Here is a 24545-nt window from a genome sequence, read left to right on the forward strand (position 1 = left end):
AATGTATAGGAATTTTTAGAGCCTCATTGAGGATTTTATTTTCTACTGATTTTAATGAAAGTTGTGTTGCAGAATATTTCAGATGGTTTAGCAAAACCCTGAGGTTAAAATTTTCAAGGTGAGAATTAAATGCAGTATGCTCAAGTCATATGTGAAGGGAGGAGCTGATCCTCAATCTGTATGAATTTCAGAATTGTTTTTTCTAGATTTGTCTACACTTGGAGGTACTAAAAATTTATCCCACATGAAAATGGGTTCAGCTAAACCATGACAAAGAATTCTTGTTCTGGAAGAAGCTTTGTATAGGGAATTATTCAAGGTTTGCCATTGCACTTTGAATTCACAACTTTCCTGAATCCAAATTGAAATTCAAATAAAGCACTTGTAAGAATTTAAATACTGTGTGAATGATTGCAGTCATGATTCATCCAAACAAGTATTTTAAACTATAGACAAGCCACTTAGTAAAAATAGACTTGTTTTGTATTGTTTTAAAAATGTGTCTTTCATTTGTCATGGGAGCAGAGATGTCAAAGCAGAAATACATAAGCCACTTTGTTGTTAAAAGCATTATTTATACAGCATGCTAACTGATCATTATCAAGTGTTCCTGTAATTTAAATAAAACTGAAGAAAGTGTTCCAAAGCATATTTACAGGTTTTACTCCAAAATTGATTCTACTTTACTATCTCAGATTGCTATCAAGATTCTATTTTGTACATTGCTTTAACTTTCATATTGTATTGTTAATTTTCTTCCTTAAGTTTTGGTTCATTAGTTGGAGGAAAAGAATAATTAGATGACTATTTGAAGGTTTGCTTGACAGTTAATCTCCCTCCAGTGGTTCTTTTCTCACACTTACTGGGGAACTTGCTTTTCTTCCTTCCCCTTTGTAGCTGGGTAATGTAACAGAAGGCTTCTGATTTATCCAGTCATCACCTGAACTTCTGCATCCATGTGTTCAGGTTTCTATAATTTCTTACTGACTTTTAGAGATGTGGAAGATTGTTCTGTTTTCCCAAATGTTTGTATCTGCCTTCATGAGGTTCACAGTTCAAGGAGCATACACAAGATATTAATTGATTGTTTCTGCCTGACTTGAAGGAAAGGTGAACCTGTAGAGCTGAGAATAACTGATAAAATTAAATTTTTAAAAAGGCTTTAGAGAGAAAAAAAGCTAATTGCTTGGATGAATGACCCATAATTATTTGTGTGGAGAAGGGATTTATTTTGGGGGGAAATAATAAACTACTATTTAAAACTCAACTTTATTCTTTCTCAACAGGCCAGGTGTACTTTATTACACCTTTATTACCTTTAACACCATCTGTTACAGTACGCTGAAGTGGAAGAGTGTTGGAGATCAGTTAACCAAAACCTGTTGTCCCTCAGTTTGGTTAACTACCACTGTGTTTGGTCTCAATCAGAAAGGAAAATATTTGTTTTAATTGAGTGGCTAGCTTGTCTTCTAGGTAAGGAAGGAATAGAATAAATTAAACTTTTCTCAATCTGCTGGAGGATGTTAGAGGGGAGGAGATCAACTAGAAAAGCTAACATATTCCACAAAAAAATTAAAGCAAAAGGTGACTGGAAATACAAATATATTTGCGATGTGCACTGTTATGTGCCTTAGAAGGGGTTTTCTGATGAAAACCCCCAAGAAGAGAAGCTCTCATTCAGTGGTTGTGCTCTGGGACAGAGGCTTACCAAGAGATGAAACCTGAGACACAAGGTATGCACTGAGGATGAAACCCTTTCTACCATTGCATCAGGTGAATGAAGGGGCAAGCTTTCTGGAATACCTGTGGTGAATGTACATGTGAGGCATAGCTTTTTCTTTTGGTTTCCACTACATCTCTTATGGGCACATACTGTATGTTGCTTCTACTGTGCTATCAGTAAGTGCTTATGTTTGTGTCTGTCTTCAGTCTGAGGTAATGAAGTAAGAAGACACTGCTCATCTCAGATTGTTGTGTGTTTGCATAAAACAGTTCAGAGATGCTATAGTGAGTGCAGGGAGCATTCTGTTCTTAAAAAAAAAAAAAAAAAAAAAAAAAAAAGGTAGCAGATTGAATACCCCTGTGCTAGTTACACAGGCCAAGCAGAGATAGGGCCAGGGAGCAGAAATACCTTCCAGTGATTCCTAATGACATTAAAATTTCTCTGGTATACAGTAAGGTGTCAAGTTGTTCACTTGGACGTCAAGCGTCACAAGAAGAATTTAATTTCTCTAAGTCTTCATAGCCTGTTCTTCCTGCCACATATAATCAAGTTGTTGCCTGAGATATTTTCCTCCTCAATATTTCACATCATTGTTGTGACCATTCCTGCTTTGTTCAAATTAATCCAATTCAGTTGTCAAATACAAGTAGTATTTCAGTACAGTAATACTTCTTCAGGTATGTTCCATTCCCAAAATTGTATTGATTAATATTATGGGGAAAATCATATGTTCTACATCTTAATATTTTTTTCTTCTTAGGGAGGCTCACAGTCAAACAGAAAAACGAAGAAGAGACAAAATGAATAATTTGATAGAGGAATTGTCTGCTATGATACCTCAGTGCAATCCCATGGCGCGAAAGCTAGACAAGCTTACAGTGTTACGGATGGCTGTGCAACACTTAAAATCTTTAAAAGGTGGGTTTTAGGAAACTAATCCTGAAAGTCCTTGTTCTGTTGGGAGTTATACTGTGTATTTTCTTTGATGTTAAATAAATCAGGGGTCATTTATTCTACATTTCCTTGCTAAATTCAGTTCCAAGTCTATATTTCATTTAGATTTAGCTGTTTGTGGCTTCCAGAACTTGATTTCTTCTTTTTGCTTAGTATAGCAGAAAACAAGCCACCCTTCAGTGTCTTGATTATTTTCTGTCTGATAAGGGTATGCCTTGCAATCAAGTGGCTCCTTGCTTCTTTTGAAAAATTAAAATGATCAAGCAAGTCTGTCTTCATTATTTTCAGACTCTCAAATGAAACATGTTCTGTGATCTCTCCACATTACATCATTCTTTCTGTAACAGTAATAACTGTGGTGCTGTACTGATGCCAGCAGTTATACTGCTAATAGAGAAGCAAATGGTCTTCGTAGTCCTGGTTTTTTCCCATATTTGTGATTGCGTCAACCTTTGTGTTGGAATTTAATGTTTATCTGTTGACCTTGAAATTTACAGCATAGTGGAAGAAGACCATTAAAAAGAAAAAAACAACCCCAAAACAGACAAAAAAGCCAAACAAAGCACCAACTAAATTTTGGGAAGGCTTTAAGTTGAAGGCCAAGGCATTTATAACATACCACATACTTCCAATGAGTTTTTTGTCCATTGTGAGATTAGGAAAAAAGTATCCTCAACAATGGGAAACTATGCTAGTGCTTACCTAAAGAAACTGATTTAAGTAGTTGCACTGGTAGGGAGCATGGAGAATTCACTTCAGTGATAGCTTAAGTCTTTTACAGTATAACTTCATAAAATCAAACCCAGTTGTGTAACACTAAAGAAAAAAATATGTTTGGACATAATCATCTTTCAAACTTATTTTTGTGCCTGCAAGAACAGTAGTCAAGGAATTTTGTAAGACAAAACATACTTAAACAGAATGGTTGATGACTTTAATGTAATCAAAGTCTTAAACACGTGAAATGTTAGAGACTACCAAGAAAAAGTTATCAAAAGTTTTTATTAGTCAGCTAGCAAAGTGAAAGTAATCATGGATCTCAGTGAATGGTTTAGTGTCTGGCCCAAACCAGGATATATTATTTCTTCTCCTTTTGCTATTGCTAGGTTTGGGGATTTTTTTGTTTTTCCTTCCTTAAGAAAATTATATCCAAATACAAGTTGTGTATCACATAGTCTATCAGCAGCGCACAAGATTTCAGATTTTTTGGCAGCACTGTTTCAGAGTAATAATTTGGTAAACTGAAAGCAAAGATCAAAGACTTGTCTGCACTGCAAAAAAAATTGGTTATGAGTAAACATATGTAATAAGAACTGAGTTAGCCTTGAGTCAAAGGAGCGTAGGAAACTAATTACGCTACTAACTTGACAATAATAGAATCCTAGAACAATTTAGGTTGGAAGGATTTTCTAGAGGCCTGCTGGCCCAAGCAGGCTGAGAATTTTGTGTAAAGAAATAACATGACAAGTTAGCAGGGCAGTAATTGCACTTGCACTTTGAACAGGCATCTACAAGAAATCTGCAGCTCAAATATTTATATTTTAAGTGGGATGTGAAAACTGGACTCCATGCAGCACAGTTGTTATATGTATCTTCAAAACAAATGCTTTAAGAAAATACAAGATACTATGTGGAATTACATTGAATGTTGAAATTTGCTGGAAAGTTCAACTGCTGTCTACCACAACTTTTCTAGGTATTTTTTGAGGAAATGTTTTAATGGCTAATAATTATTTTAGAGTACTTGCCACAGGTGCTAGGACAGTAAAAGTAGTCAGTCTCACTACATTTAGTGAGACATTCAATTTAACTGCAATAGAGTATTTTTTGGATTGTTGGATGAATAGTGTTAATGAAGCATTATTCATGCCAAAGACGATAACATTGGAATTACTCACATTCAGCAAATGTTAAGGATTCTGAAATAGGCCTATGAAACATTTCTAGAAAATTCAGTTCTCATAATACCATTTATCTAGCAGTACATTAAAGATATCTGGACAGAAGTTTCCTTGTTTTATGCTAAGTAAAAGGCAAGAAAAAACTGGTTGTGTGCCTGCATATGTTTATGAGGGCTTTTAAAATACATTTAGAATTTTAAATATTTTTTTAGTCAGCTGTTGTGGTTGTAAAGAAAAGTTATAAAATACAAAAATACAACTTTGTTAAAAGTGAATTTAAAATATAACTTCTGACATGACATGTACAAATAATCTATTTTCCAGGTTCCACTAGCTCTTATACAGAAGTCCGGTATAAACCTTCATTTTTAAAGGATGATGAGCTCCGACAGTTAATCCTTAGGGTAAGTGGACGGAAACTCAGGTAAATGATGTCCTTATTAAAGCTTGCCATTATCTTGGGTTTTCTGTTGGAGAGTGCTTTCTTCCCCATCTTTTCTGTCAAGCACATGCTTTGACGTACTTGGTAAGTACTGGTTTATAAATTCTGTACACTATATAGGCTTTTTCATAAAGGGGTACCAAAAATGATTTGTGAACATGGCAGAGAGCAGCCCTTGAAGGGATAATAAATCTTTATACAATCTGTGTATTTAATACATAAAATTTCTTACGTTGATATTGAAGCCTACATGCAAGTATAGAGAATGCCTTTAATTATGCATCAATAAACTTGCAGTTGTTTGTTCTCTTTCACTTTAAACTTTTAAAGATGTGCTTTGAAAAAGATGCAGAAATAATACCTGAAAGAAAATTTGTCTTGTTTTCACACTTCATCATATACCCACACCCCTTTACCCTTTCTTATTTGCAACTATTTTTTTTCTTTTGTTGTAATAACAGATTTTGCTAAGGTCTGTAAGATGACTCCCAAGTTAAGTTCTTTTTCAGCCAGCCATCTCTTTTTTTTCCCAAAGCTGTGTTTAAGAAATTTTAGCTGTCTGTAGCTGAAGGTCTGATTTGGTCCTTGCAGTATTAATTGCTTTTTGGTGTGATTTATAACTTACTTAATTTAAAAAATACAAGTTAAAAAGTGTGCTTCCTTGTAGTCATCAATATAAATGCTATATTATATGGTTTTAAAGACAGTATCTTTATATTTTCAGGCTGCAGATGGATTCCTATTTGTGGTTGGATGCAACAGAGGAAAAATTCTGTTTGTCTCAGAATCAGTTTGCAAAATACTTAATTATGATCAGGTGGTTATAATTGAGTTTCTTGGTTTGCTTTCAATGTGCATTTTCTTAGAAAATTTTAAACTTTATTGAATGTTACTGAAAAACAGTCCTTGTGTATCATTTCTTGGAACTTCTTTGATTTAATCCCTTTCAGGTAAGGCTTAATATTGTGGAACAAAATATTTGCAAGTACAGTCAGTGTTCCTGATCTGAGTAATAGCCCTGGATGTCAATTGATCATCCTTAACAAAACTGCTAGTCTGAGAGGAAGGGGTAATTTGAAGATATCCTAATTTCTATCTCCAAGAGATTTTCTTCTAAATAGTGAAATGATTTGAGTTTGGGTTTTTTTGTTGGGCCAGGGAAAACTGGTAGTTCAGCAGTGAAAGTTAATAAAAGCTTTCCATGGTAATGCCTTTATGCTCAGATGCACTATGTAACACCTCATCCACAATAACTATCTGTGTTATATACTCTTAACTTGAAGGAAACTGAGATAGTGTGAGTTAGCGAGTTAGCTTAACCCATAGAATAAGAGAAATAGAAAAAGTATAAGCACCTTCTATTAGTTGACATTTAACATCATGGACAATTACCATAAATAATCAAGGCATAACAACTTATTCATGTATCTATGACTTCTGTTCTAAAAACAGAGGCCAAAACAGTTAGTGCTTCCATCTGTCTACTTCTATAACTTTGAAACCATTTGTGTTCTGTTCGTTTTCTTCATAAACGGAAGGGTAACCAATCTGGACTGCTTTATAATTTTTTTATTTTATTTATTTTTTTTTAAATATATCTTTTTAAAGTGAAATGAATAATTTTATGGGAACAAGCATGAAACTTTTTTTTTTCCTACACTGAATTTACTCAGGGGCTAAAAAGTACCTTTTGGAGTCTCTCACATCAGACATACCTACTTCCAAACCCATGAAACCTTTGCTGTTCCAGCCAAAGAGCTTCAGAGAACATGACTGACAACCCATGAATTTATTAGCTTATTTGGGAATCATTCTAGGTTATGGATCCATCCTGCAGCCTAATCTGTTTGTTAGACCTATATATTTTGACAAGGCTACTTAGTAGTAGCTAGCCTTTCCCAGTGGCTATTTTCCCTTTTCATTAGGGTTAGATGGGGACTGGACAAATGAAAGAGGCTGTACGTTCATCTTGCTTTCTTAGAAGCTTTTCATTAAACCCATTTCTGACTGGCTTATTGGAAAAGTGCTCCCCTTTATGTATGCAGTGATCACATAGCAAGTGTCGTGGGTCCAAAATGAGTTGCAATTTGAATCTAGAATACTGCTTGTCAACAGAGCTCCTTTCTACCCATTGATTTGATCTGCTGTGGTGAAGGTAAGCAAGGGAAAAACCAAAAGCAGCCAAATTCTTTTGAAACAAATTCTCACAGAAATCAGTGCTGCCTACAGTAGTGCAGCAGACCAGTTACTTTGCGTCAGCAAAGTCATCAGGTTGAATGGATCCCAGCTGGAAAGAGTCCTGTAAATATTCCCTACTGAGGAGTGCTGAAGTGAGCTGACCCCAGCTTCCAGGTGGCACCTGGCTCAAGGGTACCATTTTGTCCAGCCACATTAGAGCTGAGAGTCATTAGGCAGCATGAATGTTTTTTCCGGTTTCCTTACCCTGCCATATCTGGGAGTGGAGTTGTTTGTGCATAACCTTCTTTGGTAGGATGAGGAATCATATTATGTACATAAATTAAACGTTTGGTTTTACAGAACTGTTTTTAATATCCAGCTAAGTCTGCTGGTTTTCAAAGGGTAAGTAACAAATTATGGTTTTACTGCCCTGTTTTTATTAAAATATTAAACAATGGCAATTTAAATGTGGAGCAAAATGTTGTTGTTTAGAGTAACTGCGGTATTTGACTTCTTTAATGGTGTAGAAAATTGTTTTTCTGAGACAAGTAATGTGTGGGGTCCTGTTCTAAAATTTCTTATTTCTTTTGGTTTTTTGCTTTTTGTTTGGTTTTTTTTAATAGGCCAGTCTAATTGGACAAAGTTTGTTTGATTACTTGCATCCAAAAGATGTTGCGAAAGTTAAGGAACAACTTTCTTCTTCGGATATCTCTCCTAGGGAGAAGCTCATAGATGGGAAAAGTAAGTCATATTCAAATGTGCTCAGATTTTTTTAAAAGAGATGTTAATAAATTAATTATTATGCAGGATGTATTCATGTGTTCATATGCACATGGATTTACAACCTTGCAGGATAGTTTCTATGAACCAAACATATTTGAATGCTTTTCTGCTGCTTAGAATGCACTTAGAATTTAAAAGCTAGCCCAGAAAAGAATTTATTTTACTTAATAAGTGTTCAGTAAATTTGCATTGTTAAACATTTACCAAGATGTGGTCTGACATTCTTCCTACCAGGCATACTACTTTCTTTTCTTGTATTTGATAGGTCTTGTCAATACAAAAAGACCTGATGTAGTCGAACATGGGATAAAATACTGCAATATCAAGAGTCACTGTCTTCTCTGAAAATGCTAAGTGTCAAACCTAATTTAAACAGATCTTATTTTGTTTACAGTTATTTCTAATATGGAAAGCATTATGTACTGTGCAGCTAATGACTATTTTATAGCTGGCTTTTGTAAGCATCTTTGCAGTTCTTCCTTGTACCAAATAGACATTGAAGGTTTATAAAGCATATTTAATTTATCAAAATACCATTCAGAATATCAAGAAGGGTTTAAAAATAGGTTGTTAGTTCTTAATTTTGGAATCTGTGACACAGTCATATTTTCTTAGCCCTATTTAAGTTACTAGACTTCTTCCATTTTTAATTGTAAAGACAAAATTTAGGCAGCTAGATAGTAAGAGAATGTACGAGAAGCTAAAATTAAGAAAAGGCCTGTATTCTGAAGTTTTATTGTTGAATTTTTAACTGCTTTACTGAATTTTTGTAAGCTGGCTTGCAAGTACACACAGATTTTCAAGCTGGACCAGCTCGACTAAATTCTGGTGCTCGACGTTCCTTCTTCTGTCGGATAAAATGTAATAGGACCACAGTCAAAGAAGAAAAGGAGTGCTTGCCCAACCCAAAGAAGAAAGGTATTCAAAGAGTGTAGATGAAGTGGGGGCTTTCTGTCTGAAACTTGGTATATTTAAGTCTGAGTCATTAGTGTGACCCTTGTAGTTACCACTGACTTCACAAAGTAGCCGTAGAGAGGTGTAAATATGTACTGGAGACATGTTTTGAAAAACAGTCTAATTGTACTCTTTGTCCTCCCTGTTCATTCCTGGAAAAGAGGGAGAGAGGAACCAGAGGTACAGTGGTTGTTTAGGTCTGTTGTAGTCAAATTTTAGAAGTCTCAGGGAAATTTTTGAAAGCACTGGAGCAGATGAGAAGAATGAGACTAAATAACATATGTCTTGAAGTTAACTGTGAATAAGGCCCGCAAAATCTACTGTTCTGAAGAAAAAAAAAAGCAAGTAAACAGACTTTTTTTCTGATTTACTTTGTGTTGTGTGTACTTTAAAGTATGATTTTTCCTTTTTCTTTTAGTAGTTAATTTATCAGTGTCATTCCATTCATTTTTCCAGTCATTTAGATTTAATTCATATTTTGCCATGCCTGTACAGCAGTATACCCTTTTCAAGCTTTCAGTGAATGGATCTTTTTAAAATGTAATTTCCAGCTTTTAATACCTTAGTATTGTTTTTTGCAAAGCTGTGGTGAAGTTGCTTGGCCCTGAAATCCTTCTATTTCTGTTTTTCAATGTAACCTGTTATTGTTGAGATATACCATACAATAGAAGATTTTGAAATAGGTCTGTAATTGTAAGTAAATGGAATTCAGTCGCCCTTGATGTGCCAACTAACTTGGTGAGATAAGAGCTTAACTTGTATAAATGTTTCTCGGGAAAGCAGTATTAAGGGAAGGCACCTCGACAATCTGAGAGACCGACAGAGTCACAGTAGAATAACTCAGTTTTTCATTTTACAGAGTTGATGTATGTTTTCTGTAACAGACAGGAAATAAATCTACGCAAAGTGTAATTTGTTCATAATACAGGTATCAAGAATATGTTGGCAATTTTTTGAAGGTTAGTTACTCTAGGACACTTAATGTCATCTCTCTGCCTCGATGCATGTGGGGGTGTTTGCATGTTATATAGGCAGCAAAGTCTACCAGCCATAGGAGTGAATAAACAGCATATGCTGTAGTTTAAGGCTTCTAAAAACTGAGGAATTAAGAAGCCTAAGATAAATAGAAAATAAGCTGGGTTGTTTTCTCTACTGATTCTTTTAGCAATTGCAATAAGCATAAGATCATGTTCACAATAGGTAATTGATATGGAAGCTGCAGAGAGCCTCTTCAGTTCATTTTCTCTTAATATGGTTTCATATGTATTGTAAATTAAAGTGATCTGTGAGTTACCAGACTGTTGGTTTACTTTCTCTGTGAAAGTGTTTGAACTGCCAGCACCTATAACTTTATCTTTCTAAATCTTACATAGAGTTAGAAGTGCTGTCTACAGGTAAGCCAAAACTTTAGTACAATATAGTAAAATATACTCTAATATTTTCTGTAGCCTTGTACAGTTGTTGTAGGTAAGCATAAAATATAGTTGCTGGTCTCACAGTGAACGGAATGAAAAAAGTAATTCAATTTACTTTTTGAACCATAACTGCCTCTTATTTCATTTCTTTTTATTAGATCACAGAAAATACTGTACCATTCACTGTACTGGGTATATGAAGAACTGGCCTCCTAATGAGGTGGGAGTAGAAGAGGAAAATGATGTAGAAAAAGGCAGTAGTAACTTTAACTGTCTTGTTGCAATTGGGAGGTTACACCCTTATGTTGTTCCACAAAAGAGTGGAGAGATAAAAGTCAAAGCAACAGAATTTGTTACACGATTTGCCATGGATGGAAAATTTGTTTATGTAGATCAGCGGTAAGCGTTTCGTTCTTTAATGAAGAGAAAATGAAAGTGACACCGCTAGTTAGATTGTCTAATACTTTTTGTCAGAACTGTAATATCTCAAGCAGGATAGAATTTATAGGTGCTATACACAGGAAGCAGTTCATTCTGAATCTATGAATACTTGGGCTTTGGGTTTTTTGGCAGACATAAAAGTCATGTATATAATGTATAAAAGTAATATAAATGTATTCCTGTAATGTCCTACAGGAAAAGGTGAGCTAGCAAGATTAAAATATGTCAAAATGCACTCATACTTACTTATTAATAAAGAAAAAATTCAACTTAGAGCTTCATAGCTATGCATATGACTTAAGTAATAATCACTTAAACAGAAATTATTAATTCTTAAGATCTTACTATTTGGAACAAATACATTATATCTAAATTAGGTACCAAATTATTAGGCCTGAAAGCTAAGTCCCTATTTTCTGAACTTTCTAAAACAGACTAATTTGTTGTAGAGACTGAGTTACTGCTTTGCATTTTGAATTTCATTATTGTCACTGGAAGCTTTTTATTGCTTTCAGTCATCTTGTATGTATATTAAAGAATCTACAAGTGTCAGTTTAAACCTATTCCTTTAAGTGGCAGAGCAAAATTCAACTACTGGATTTTTATTTTTTTTTTTAATGACTCCTTTATGTGTGACCAGTACCCTGACTGGCTAATGGGAAGACCTAATGATCATAAGTATTTTGTGTGTACATGTGGTTTGCATGTTTAAACACTGTTACTTTGTCTTTGAATTGCCATTCGTTGCAAGTGGGTGATTTGCAGTGAATGATATTTCCTGTTGTTTTAGAGCTAAACTAATACTATATCTTTTTCCCAAACATGAACACAAGCATCTGTTTCTTTGAATATTAATTTTCTGCTTTATCTGATACTGAAGAGAACAGCTTTGCAATTGTTTGAATCCGCTGTAGTTCATGGTTTTTATTTCTAACAGTGCAACAGCAATTTTAGGGTATCTGCCACAAGAGCTTCTAGGAACTTCTTGTTATGAGTACTGCCATCAAGATGATCACAATCATCTAGCTGAAAAACACAAAGAAGGTACAAAATAATTGGTCCTCCCAGACTACTTACAACTGCATGTAACTGCTGTATGAATATCAAAAAAGCAGCAGCTGAGAATTAATAAAACTAAACAATCTTAGCATTGTCCCTTTCTGCATCTGCATTAAGACATGCCTGCATAAAGCCTGTAATAAAAGCAGGGAGAAGCTTCTGTTGTCTTGAATCTTGGTGCAGTGCTTCAGTCGCAAGGGAATAATATTAATGCTTCTTTCAACCCTCTGCTTCAGTTCTTCATAAGAATGAAGAAGGAATGCTGAAGAACCTAATCATGTAATTAAAGACACCAATTATGTTCACCAAGTCAGGAGTCTCCCTACTAGTGGTTTGCAGAAACACAGTACTTGGTGTTTAATTTAAGATTAATAATATTGCTGAAAAGATTGTTGGATTTTAGTAGGGGTCTTGTCAGTTGTTCTGGCATTTAATTTGTATTTCTGGCCATCAAAAACATTTTGGGTTTATGATGCTATAAATCAGATTAATTTTCTTAACTTTCTCTTTCTAAGTATAAATATGGTGATTACAACTTTCCTTTCTTATCTAGTGTTGCAGAATAAAGAAAAAGTATTTACAAATTCCTACAAATTTAGAGCGAAAAACGGGACTTTTATTACTTTAAAGAGTCAGTGGTTTAGTTTCATGAATCCATGGACCAAAGAACTGGAGTACATTGTATCAAACAACACTGTGGTATTGTAAGTAATTTACGTGCATCCCCATGTTATTTTTTGTCTTAATTACAGTTAGCATTAGCAGAAAGCAACCTGCTTAAAAAGCAGACCAAGACTAGAAAATATCAACACTGCACAAAAAGTGGTTGAGTAGCCTGGAACTGTGTTGTTTCCCAGTAGAAAATATGAAGTGGAAGAGTTTCTTACTAAAGGAAGAAAGGAAGGGTCTTTTAAGAAAACTAGATGAATAAATGGAAATGTGAACTTCTGATTTTCCTTCTGAACTTTACAAGGCTGCATGGGTCAGTTGACCTAATTTTAAGTGCTGCCCTACCTACCATGTGTCAGAATGTGGAGAAGCATAATTTGTAGATTGTAGAAATGCAAGGCAGGACAAAAAGATACTCTACAACAGGGGTCCTCAAACTATGGCCTGTGGCCCGGTATTTACAGAACCCCCCGCCCCCCCCCCCCCCCCCCCCCCCCCCGCCAGGGGTTGCGGGGTAAACCAAGCAGCCGCAGGTGACTGCCTGCCACTTCATCTGTGCGCCAGCCCCCAAAAGTTTGAGGACACCTGATCTACAAACTGATAGCAAGGGAGGAGCCTGTGAGACAGACAGTAAATGTGTGTTTGATTCTTCTTTTTCATTTTCTGTGCCTTGCAATGGAGCTACAATTTGGATTGTTCCGATGATACTGAGAATCTTTGCCAAAGTCAGGGGGTTGGGGAGCGAGACAGAGGGGATTTTATTTCCATTAAATGAAGTTGTCAAGTGGGCCTTTTAACCATTCTGTAGCTGGTTGGTGTCTTAAGTCAAGATCACCCTCCTGTTTTATGCATGTCCTTTTTCCTCAAGAAGACAGAGAAGAGCAGTTAAGACAGTCTGTGCTGCCCAACAGCCAAAGGGCACTTTTGCCTGCCCTGGAGGTGTGGGTGTCTGCAGCTGTCTAGAGGAGGGAAGGTAGGCAGTAGCTGCTGGCAGAAGGTAGCCACTGACCTGTCCTTGTAGCAGTTGTTTCTGGTTAAGTGGTCTCCCTCCTAGTAGTAAAGGTGGCAGCCACCTTCCCTTGTCATGGAACACAGACAACTACATTGGCTTTTCTTCTTTATTTGGAGAGTAAGTGGAAATGAATATCTCACCCAGTGCTTCAGAAACAGTACAAAGGATTGAACACTGAAACATGAGGAATATCTTATTTTTTTACTAGTTCGAGGACATTTGTTTTTACTCTGTGTAAAGTATTGTTGAAATCAAACATAAATATGCTGGGGTTTGCATTTGAAACATTTGCTGATTTTTTTATTTTTTTTTTTGTCTTTGTGTGTGTTTTGGGTTTTTTTTATTTAAATCTCAGAGGTCATAACGAGTCAGCTGAAGAACAGGTCCTCTATGGTTCCCAGCCTGCAGAAGGCAAGTGTCACTTCTTACAATTATCATAGGTGCATCTCTTGGTCAATCTTTACAGTTTTAGATTTATTCAATCCAGGCATTTTTTTATTCTAGGTTGTTGTGCAAGGAAAGATTAATTTTGTTTTTTAAAGCTAATTGTGGTGACAATTTCACATTAGTCAGGGCATCCTAATTCATATCATTCACATAGAATCATTTAGGCTGGAAAAGACTCAAGGTAGTCCAACATAACTGCCATCAGAAGGGCTGTAAGCGTATCTTCTAGGAACTTCTATTATAGCTAGGATTTTGGTTGATAGGATATTATGCTTCTGTCAGATGTTTTTCATATTTTGCCTGGTTTTCTGAAGAAATGCAATTTTGTACTATCTGAGTTTACCAATAGAATATGGAGTGATACTGGTATTGATAAATACTCTGGTAATATTTTTCTGCTGTGCATAGATTCTGATTTCTATGTGCTATTTTATCTTGCTTTAAGGTTTATTATTTTTTCTTTTTAAATTGTTCTTTTTAATAACTCATTTCAGTTTGTGAAAAGTCCAAGGGCTTTTTCTCATGTGTGTTTCATTGTCTGTCAGAGAGACTGGAAGTGGTAATGATTAAAGCTAGTTTCACTACTGGAGATCAGCAATTTTCACAAATATGTTGTTTACTTACTGTTATATTACAAATGTGACAACACTCTCCCCCATGAGTTAGTGTTTAAAGGAATTTAATTTCTGAAAATAAGAGATACAGGACAAAACCTGCTTTAAAATTAATCCTTGAGGTGGTTGTTCCTTGCTGTGTAATGAAACTGCTACAGACTTAAGGTTTTATTTTGGTTTTTTAACTGTAGATGCTGTAAAACAGACTTTAGTAAGTGTACCTGGAATGTCCTCTGGAACAGTTCTTGGTGCTGGAAGTATAGGAACCGAAATTGCAAATGAAATACTAGAATTGCAAAGGTAACAAACACTTAACATCATACGTTAGGCTTTGAAGTTGAGAGAGAGGAGAGGTATATGTGTTTATGTGGGGGTTGTTCAAGTTTAATTTTTATTGTTATGCATATAAAGTATTTTTAGATGGAGCAGTGGCATTATGAGATACCAATTACAACCTAATGTTAGTCTCATGCATGGCAGAACACTTTACTGGTGGTGAGAAACAGTTTTGTTCTGGGCATACAGTTCCCTTTGTTAATGAAAGTATTATTTAACTGTGACTTTGAAAGTGTTACTGTGATGCAGCTTCTTCACATGATGTTGAAATGGGTAGATAAGCTATTCGGGAACAGAAAATCAGTTGTCTGTGAGTAGCATTTATATTTTTCTGATAGCATCGCTCTGCTAAGAAAACTTTTCTTGAAACAGTCCCCAGTGGAGCACTTTCATAGCCTGTATTGCCCTTCCTGATTATCCTGAATGTAGACTAAAGTGCTAGCACAATTCCCTCTCAGTACTGCCATAGATTAAAAAAACCCCTCACTGCGTCATTCCAAATGCAAATCTGTACAAGATTAAAATTGTTGAAGATTGACCCTTTTAAAACTAACTAGTTTTACCACATACCTAGTATAGCCAAGGAATTCAAAAGGAAGAAACACAATTTTAATGTGAAGATAACCTTATATATTGTTTTTGTGTTGTGCCCGCAGTGTTGCCTGACTTATATATAGAGAGAGGTTATTACGCTGTCAGTTTGCACTGTATCAGCATTTGTTGTCTAAGAACATTTTTTTAAAAAAAGTCTCTGAGCCCCCTTGTTCCAGGACTTTGGGATGCACATGCATAGAAATGTCTGTTTTGAGTCTCAACTATTTCAGGAATTAAGGCTTCATCAGAAGGTCCAATCACTTTTGTTAAGGTTAAAATTAGGATAATGGTACTATCATCTCATCGGCATGGGACAAGTTATCTAAGTGTTAGCTTTGGATAATGAAGCCATCCCTCAGACTTCAGATCTTATACTTCCAGTTCCAGGTAAATGAATGACAGAAATCTTCTGTGTCTGCAGAACAGCGTGTTGCGAGGTTCCATGTAGTTTTTCCCACTGACGCTTTTAACCCGGACCTGAAAGAATAGTAATATTAAACCTTCCAGGAAAAAGTGCATTAGTTTTGGCAACAATGGTAAAGGTATAAGGAATAGTTTCCTATCATAGAATATCCTGAGTTGAAAGGGACCCGTGAGGATCACCAAGTCCAACTCCTGACTCTACATGGGGTAACCTAAAAGTTAAACCATATATCTAAGAGTGTTTTCCAAACACTTCTTGAACAGCAACAGGCTTGCATCATGATCACTTCCTGGGGAGCTTGTTCCAGTGCTTGACCATCCTCTCGGCAAAGATCTTTTTGCTAATACCTTCCCCTGATACAGCTTTAAGCTGTTCCTCACATCCTATCCTTGGACGCCGGCGAGAAGACATCAGCACCTGCCTCTCAGCTCTCCTTCAAGGAGGTTGTAGACAGCAATGAGGTTACCTCTTATTCTCCTCCAAGCTGAACAAACCTAGTATCCTCAGCTGTTCTTCATAAGTCATGCCCTTCAGTCCTTTCACCATCTTTGTTGCTCTTCTTTGGACATGTTCTATTATTTTTATATCCTTCTTATATTGTGGAGCCCAAAGCTGTGCACGGTACTTGAGGTGAGGCCACACCAATGCTGAGTCTAGGGGGACAGTTGCTGCTTTTGACTCGTTAGCTGTACTGTACTTAATGTACCTCAGGATACCATTGTCTTGCTTGGCCACCAGGGCACATTGTTGACTTGCATTGGAGCTTACTGTCAACCAAACCCCCCAGATCTCTTTCTGCAGGGCTGCACTCCTTTGTGGAACAGCAGTTTAAGGCAGCAGGATGTTTACCATAGTTTGTCTGATTAACCAGAACATCTTTTCAGGAAGATCACAGTGATAGTTTATACTTGCTTCTAATTTAAAAAGTGAGGCTGCTAAGAGAAATTAAAACCCCTGCAAGTTAGGAGTTCAAAGAACTACTTTCCAACACAAATACTTGTGAAAGTGCTGGCAGTGATGAGCACGTGCCTCAATAAGCTGCACCAGGTACTCTTGCTCTTCAAGTCATTGATTGGACTTGGTGTTTTGCCTGGTTATGTTCACATCTTGAACACTGGTTAGTAAATGAAACATTACATTGCTTTCTTTGGGAACAGTCATCTTATTTCTCAACTAATAACTGAATGTCACAAGCTCTTGAAAAGAAAAATGTTTTGCTTACCAGCTTCGTTGGCCAGTGATCTGAGCCATTTTAGTCTTGTGCAGGTATGTTTGTTTCAGTGATCTTAGTTGTCTGTGGACACTGGAAATTGAGAAATAAACTGGTGCTGAAATTAATAGCCCAAGAAGTTGCTATGCAGGTGAAAGAAAAAAGGTTAAGAGCAAAGTCATGCAGGATAAGGTAAACTGTGTCCAAAGGAAGGGCAGTTCTGAAAAGAAGCCAGCTGTGTATGGAAGGGAGCAGTTGCACTGTGTAACTGGGACGTCTGGCATGATATTCATCATACAGTCCTGTATCTTGGGGGGAAAATAAGCTAAAGGTGTTCACAAATGCAGTTGGCCATTGAAGGCCTCATCAGTAAGAACTGAATGTTTCTAGAGATGTCTGGAAGTAGCTGCTTGCATCCAGATGTAGCTCAGTTTTCCAGAATTGTTGCTGAAAACAATGCTGTATTTCATTCCAGCAGAAGAAGAGTAGAACTTTGTGCTATTTCTTCATTTTTCTTTTGTATGAAATCAAGTTACTATCTTGCACACACTGAGGCAATCAAAACTAGAGAAAAGAGTGATCAACAGAGGCTAACACCAGCTGATTTTCATCAGATACCTTTGTGACTACAAACATAATCAAATAGCATGACTGTATTTACTATCTGAATCTGCTCTCTGCATTATTTTTTTATATCAGTAAGACACAGATGGTTCTCAAGCTGTGCATCAGACATCACCAAGTTCATTTTTTTTTTTAAATTTCAGGACTATGCCTACAGCTCTATTTACAAGCATACCTGAACTGAATTAGCATGTGATGAATGATCGTTTCAGTTACAGCAATGCTATACAGCTATTCAACCTAGAGTTTCTGTCCCAGCTTAGGGAGATGGCAGTACTGCTTATGAAATGTGGCATTGCATATTGGAATGTAGGGAACTAACAAATATTCCACACAAATAACTCAACTTACTTAAGATAGGCTGTTTATCCACCCATTTTCTGTCTTTCTTCCAATCCCTTATCACATTTCGGATCTGAGGAGGTGATGAAAATGGAAGCATCCAGGGTGCCCCAGTTCTTCTATAGCCTTGTCCTTTGGGAGTCAGGAAGAGCAGGGGAGGTGGGAGCAAGCTGTCCAAAGGGTGCTGGTACAACATTTTCACTCTTAGTTTCGTATCTGGCATGTTTGGTGAGGAAGGATGAGCAGTATCTCAAATAATTCTGGTACCAAACAAGTGCTTTTTCTTTTTAGTTGGAATTTTATGAAAATATGGAAAGACGGGTATAACAAAATAATAGTAGAGGGAGTATTAGAATGATGTGTTGTTTTCCCTCCACCATTTAGCAGAACTTCCTTATGTTGTCTGTATTCTGTATGTATTTGAAATGTACCTGTTTGTCCCACTGTGCGTAATTCTGAAATCTGTTACTCTTTGGTCTGTCAGTGCTGGTGATTAAACAGAAAAATAAGTGTACTCTAGTAATTATGACCCGTGGCCTTTATTAATCTCTTCTGCTTTTTGTGATATCAAAACTTGGAGCAGAAGAATTTAGAATCTTCAGGAGAATTTAAGAATGTTGTCTCAGATTAGGTGGCTCATGCTTCATGACTGGGGAGGTCTGCAGGTTATTTTTCAGTTTATGATTAATGTGACTTGGCAAATGAACTAAACATATACAATTTTAGGTTGCATTCTTCACCATCTGGGGAGTTAAGTCCATCACATCGCTTGAGAAAGGCGCCTTCTCCAGCTCTAACTGTAAACTGCAGCAATGTGAGTATGTCTCTGCCTGTAAAAATCTAAAAGGTTAATGTCAAACAGCTCAAAGCCTATGTTTCACCCAAATTACCCTGACTTGTGTGTTTGTGAGAGAATGTGTAAGGTGTTGCCAACTGCCTGCCAGCTATGAAATTCTTCTGGGAGGTGTGACAGCAGCAGTTGTTCCAACCTCATTCATGGGGGCATTAGTTCAAGTCTTAAGGGGCTATTCCTGAGGCCAAGAGGACTGCAGTCCCCACTCAGGTATCATGATCTCTGCCAAAGCTCTACAAATATGCTAAATATGAGTGCGATTCACGTGATGAGGACTCTTCTGGATTTGGAATTGCCTTAAAACTTCTGCTAAGTAACTCGTCAGAGAATAGAAGTGTTGCCACCTGTTCAGTTTGACAATCTCAATAAAATACGAGTTCTTGTTTTCTCTCACTTGTCCTTTTAATCTTAATGTTCTTAAAGATCCTTTTAAGAATTTGTTGTATGTTCTCAGTTTTGAAATGTCTAAAATTTTTACTTTGAAGGTATTTCAGTAGTCTAAAACTTGATAGAATATGCTTTTTTAATAATCTAGTAGTGCTGGTAATACCACAAACTATCATAGTTATTGACCATAAATATGGAATAATTACATATTTTTTTACCGAAGTATATTGTATGTTGTATATTGTGCACTGTACGAACAAAAAATTTACTACTTCATCAGTACTTCTTTGGGTGTAAATTCCTTCCATTTAGACAGTTTATCTTCCTGTTGCAATTTTTATTTCCCAACAATACTATTCCAGACTAGAGATTGTTTTGGCTTCCTCCCTTTTCATGATCAGCTGTGCCTTGCCTTACTGCAAGTCTTTCTTCCTAAGAGTTAGTGGACTTGTGTATACTGACCTTTCTAAATCATGCAGCATGTCATCATAAGCATAACTTCGTTGTGTTCATTGAAGGGTTTTTCTTAATATTCTGTGCTTTGGTATCACATTTGTTCATAAAATGCTTTTGTAAAGCATTTCAACTTTATATAATTTCATAGTGGAAAATGCACAAGTCAGGCAACCCAAGAAATCTATCCTGCTAAGTTGCATGTATGTGTTACATGAAACAAAAGGCAGGGGCGGGGAGAGGTTTTTTCCTGGTGTGTTTGGGTGGGGATGACTTCCATCTCTGTTGTTGCTAGCCTCATTTTTCTGAAGTGCAAAAATTAATTTAAAACTACTTAGATTTTTATTATGATGGTAACAAGATGCAAAAATAATAGAAAAGATAGAATTTATAGTTTAGAATTCATATACTTTAATGCATATGGCAGAACATTTTTCTTAATCTCTTAGCTAGAATGTGTCAACATCAACAAACATGATTTCTAGTTTATGGTACTAGACATGGGAAGTATATACTAGTACAATTTGTGCTGGATTTATTTGCTGAATATTGAATTAGACCCTCAATAAAGCAGACACCATCCCTGTGAAGTACCTCTGACTTCGTGTAACACCTTTTATTTAAGCCAAGTCCAGTGGTATGTTTCTTTAAAAAAAAATGTTTTAAAATGCAGTAGATCTGCCTGTTGGTGCATATTTTTCATTTACTCTAGAAATCGCTGTCAAAGTATTAAGAACTAAATAATATTACTGTAATGTAATAATTGTGACTAAATTTAAGATTTAGTTCTGTCCCTTTTACTACTTCTGTTCTTTCAGGTGCCAAATAAAGAGGCGATTCAGTTATGTCCTTCGGAAACAGAAGTTCTAGAGACTTCAGAACAAAACCAGGGTGCTATTCCGTTTCCCAATAATGAACCTCTCCTCAGTAAGATTTATTTCTCTTGTGGGTATTTTGGGGATTGCAGGGGGAGACATTTCTGAGAAATGGTGTAGATTTTCAGTGCAGCACTTACCAACCATGTATAAATTGTAGAGAGATTTGTCTGTCTGCCTGAAGATGAGAGGACTCTTAAACCAGATGTATTATCACTGGAAGACAAACAGCAAAATTTGATCAGTGATTGAATCTTATGACAAAAATAACATCATGTAACAGAACTTTACCATTACATTCTTGCATGCCACAGTTTTAGTTAGGTACTTACTCGCACTCTCTTCAGAAAAGAGAGATTGGTAAGAAAAAGTATTTCAGTGCAATGTAAGGGAACTAGTTGTAATTTAGCACTGTATCTCTTTCTGAACTGCAAACTGTGAATAGTCAATACAAAGGGCTAGTCAAAATGTTTCAGAAGGAAAACACGTGTTTTTCTTTTTTTTCTTTCCCCTCATTCAAGCATGCACCAAGGCAACAGTTTGGCTGGATATAGGATTCCCTGACCCTATAAGAGGAGAACACCACTGTATTATTTTTAACATAAAAGGCAAAGTGATATAAAAGCAATGTTTATGCTTATCCTATATTTCAGGTCTTAAAAACTTTTCCATCTCCCTTGTTTATTTCAGTTACTACAAATTTATTTATTTATTGATGTGTTTATAACCTATAGCTTTCTTCCAGTGTAGCTATAAGCCCTTCCTGTAAAAACAGGCAAAGGGAAAAAAAAGTTAAAACCTAATCCTTGAATAAGGGTTTGGGGCGGGGGGGGCAGGGAAGCCAACAACATTTATCCAAGATAGGCAAGGAAGTGTTTTTCATTGATACGTGAGCTAAAGCGTTTTACCTTCCTGTTGTTGAAGGCAAGGGTATAGCGTTGATTTCTAGAGGTAACACATAGTAACTTGGAAGGTTTCAGGAGTTCATCTGGCATAGTACATAAGATGAGAATTCAGGTAGATGATTGTGTTTTCCCATAAAGTGACATAAAGTAGAAAGCAGTTTTCTACTTCAGTGACAAACCTGACTGCATGGATACAAGTTTTATTAGCTAGCAGTTGGAGGAAGTCCAATGGCTTGGCGAGACTTAAGTCATCGTCTTAAATCAAGTTATGTATGTCCTTGTAACTGTCTGCAAACAGCCATCATTTCTATTACTTGACTTACCTTTTTTTTTAACATTTATGTGTAAATGTTTGCCTCGACTTCAAAGAAAGGTGCCGGTTACAAACAAGTAAGTTTTGAAAGTTACCATGTTCTTCATGTTTTGTACTGCTTACGTTAATATTTTAATAATTCTATAGGTGGTAATTCTCAGCTGGACTTTGATGCAATATGTGAAAATGATGACACTGCTATGACGGCTCTTATGAATTACTTGGAGGCTGATGGAGGACTTGGGGATCCAGCTGAACTCAGTGATATACAATGGGCTCTCTAGTTTTGCTTTTTCAAAATAAGAAGGAATGTAAAATTTGTAATGCACAAAACCGTACATCCTCAGTACTGTATTATAGTTTTTTAATGTTTCATTTGAATTGCTGTCTATATATTTTTAAAGACTGAAGCCTTGTTCAGAGAGAGACAGTTTCTGCTGCACCTATGGAAAGATGCACTATTTTTTTCATGAGGGGAAATATTGAAATTTTAATACTGAACCATCTATAACTGGAATGCTTAAAACACATTACTATATTTTTGCTAGAAAGCTTTAACCAAAAGGTACTGTACAATGTACAGGATTTTTTTTTCTTAGTTTTAATACTTACTTTTATTTATTGTTTTTTTTTCAAACGGTAGAATATTGATCATCCATGTTACTTTCTGTAGAACCTACTGTTTCACACAGTTTTAAGAATATTTGTAACTATGAAATCTCAGTGAAATGATTTGCACACACTACAGTTGTAAAATAACTGACTGTAATTCTCAAATGATGCAGTTTGTGGTTCCTTGCCCTTTTCAGAAGTGCGATTTTTTGTAGTCAAAAGTGTAAATAAAGCATGCAGTTCTGGGAGCAAGAATTTGAATTGGATCACCGTAACAATCAGAAGAGAGTGTCTGGAGATGTATAGTAATTTCCCCAGTTTGCAAACATAACGAGTGTAAGAAAAATGCAACAAAATCTTAATTACTATCTTGAATTATTTGTAATGTGCTATTAGAGGGGCAGTGCATAGAACCTAAGAAAAATAATGCTATACCTATTGCAAAGCACTTCGATCTCATCACAGGTTAATTACTAACTAGAGAAGTCTGGATAGATTGTCTTGGTTCCAGAATGAGGCTAGTACTGTCTACTAGTGAAAAAAATGTTAAAATTCTATAGTATTTTATAGTTTCTGTGTTTTTGGAGAGATTAGGGTGACTTTTCTATTGCTTGAGTCTGTGACTTTTTAAAATATTTGTGTAATATAGTGCTGTCTGTAAATAAATGCTATATAGGATGATCTTTTGGAGGACAGCTTTTGCAAGAATTGTCCCAGTTACAGCAAATTACTCAAGAACATGGCACTTAATAGGTTGTATTAAAAGAATATAGCATTAATATACAAAGTGGATCTCAATCTCTGGTATTAAAAGTTCAGACAAATTTTTGCATTGCTGATGTATTACAAAAGCATAGTTTTTCTGTTGTGTTTTTTTTATTCAGGTAATGCAAGGAAAGCATTTGAAGATATTTGATACATGTGCATATTTTTAATACAGACACTTAAACATAGGTACTAGCGTAAGCGTGGTGGTGTTCGCTTTAACACTAAAGGTGAGCAATGGGCAGCGTGCTTCAAATATTTTTACGGAGGCCCAAGTGTGTGACCAAATAGATGTGGTAGCCACTAGATGTCATGCTTTACTGTTGGATAACTACTGTTTCCTGAATAAATTCATCACTGTGTCATGCACTGGCTTCCTATGCTTTGACAGAGCAGCTTTATATCTTATAGATATGAATCGTTTTGCAAATGATGAATTTTTTGGTGACATCTTGTCCAGATTTTCTAGAACAGCTTATTGAGTTAAGATTTTTAAGTCTATAGATTTTTTGCATTCAGCTTGCATGTGACTTCCTGCATTCAGCTTTTAGTTTTTTTGTTTTGATTTGGTTTTTTTTACAGATATGGGGCCAAAATTATCTGTTCTCTAGCTTTATTAGAATAAACTTTTATGTTTCTTTGCAGAAAATTAATTTTGGGCTATATCATGGAGCAAAGTGAGAAAAACAGGCGCTTTCTAAGAATTGATAGAATTCTATTTGTATAAATGAAATCTGATAATTTCAATTTCTTCCACTGTAAAATGCAGTTTATTTTTTCCATTTTATTCTAGAAATAAATTCTAAATAAAACAAAAAGTACTGTAGCTAACATTGATAAATTAGTAAATAAATACCTTAAAATTATACAGGCTTTCTTCAACATAGCTTCTTTAACTGGATTAGTTTCAAAATGGTGCGGATGTTGTTATTGAAGGAGAATATTAATTCTTTACAAGATTTATATAACTGTCTAGAGTCAAATCACTATTTTTGGATTCTTCTTGGGTTTCCCTAAAAAATAAAAACAAAAATGTAACTTTGAGTCTTTTGCAGTCAATGATCAATATTGTGACTTTTAATTCATTTATTAGTCTCCTTTTACTTATTTGTTAATTTTTCTGGCTTAAAGCAGTTTTACAACAAGACGTGTCACTTGCAAATATTTACAATGAAATTAATACATATTTTTGAATAAAGTTGAGATAGTATGTGCTTATTTCTGTTCATATAACAATAAAATTCTAGTAAGATATGGACA

The 24545-nt window shown here is 35.7% G+C and overlaps 1 protein-coding gene across 6 annotated transcripts in view; it reads left to right on the forward strand.

The window, feature by feature from the left end:
• The window catches only part of BMAL2 (basic helix-loop-helix ARNT like 2), a 37349-nt gene extending 13020 nt beyond the window's left edge, over nucleotides 1–24329 (forward strand). For 4 of the 6 annotated variants that reach the window (XM_056339661.1, XM_056339664.1, XM_056339663.1 and 1 more), the window contains exons 5-17: nucleotides 2484–2641; nucleotides 4903–4982; nucleotides 5745–5837; nucleotides 7822–7939; nucleotides 8756–8899; nucleotides 10509–10749; nucleotides 11729–11835; nucleotides 12404–12554; nucleotides 13887–13942; nucleotides 14784–14892; nucleotides 18849–18936; nucleotides 20634–20742; nucleotides 22056–24329. In XM_056339661.1, the coding sequence (XP_056195636.1) occupies nucleotides 2484–2641; nucleotides 4903–4982; nucleotides 5745–5837; nucleotides 7822–7939; nucleotides 8756–8899; nucleotides 10509–10749; nucleotides 11729–11835; nucleotides 12404–12554; nucleotides 13887–13942; nucleotides 14784–14892; nucleotides 18849–18936; nucleotides 20634–20742; nucleotides 22056–22192 (1591 nt within the window). In that variant the 3' untranslated portion in view covers nucleotides 22193–24329. Of the gene's footprint in view, nucleotides 1–9; nucleotides 119–1286; nucleotides 1474–2483; nucleotides 2642–4902; nucleotides 4983–5744; nucleotides 5838–7821; nucleotides 7940–8755; nucleotides 8900–10508; nucleotides 10750–11728; nucleotides 11836–12403; nucleotides 12555–13886; nucleotides 13943–14783; nucleotides 14893–18848; nucleotides 18937–20633; nucleotides 20743–22055 lie in introns of all 6 variants that reach the window. The other 2 variants (XM_056339666.1, XM_056339665.1) reach the window with 2 other exon arrangements.
• The last annotated feature ends 216 nt before the right edge of the window (nucleotides 24330–24545 follow it).

The sequence above is a fragment of the Falco biarmicus genome, chromosome 5 (genome assembly GCF_023638135.1).
Source record: "Falco biarmicus isolate bFalBia1 chromosome 5, bFalBia1.pri, whole genome shotgun sequence".
In the NCBI taxonomy this organism is placed as follows: domain Eukaryota; kingdom Metazoa; phylum Chordata; class Aves; order Falconiformes; family Falconidae; genus Falco; species Falco biarmicus.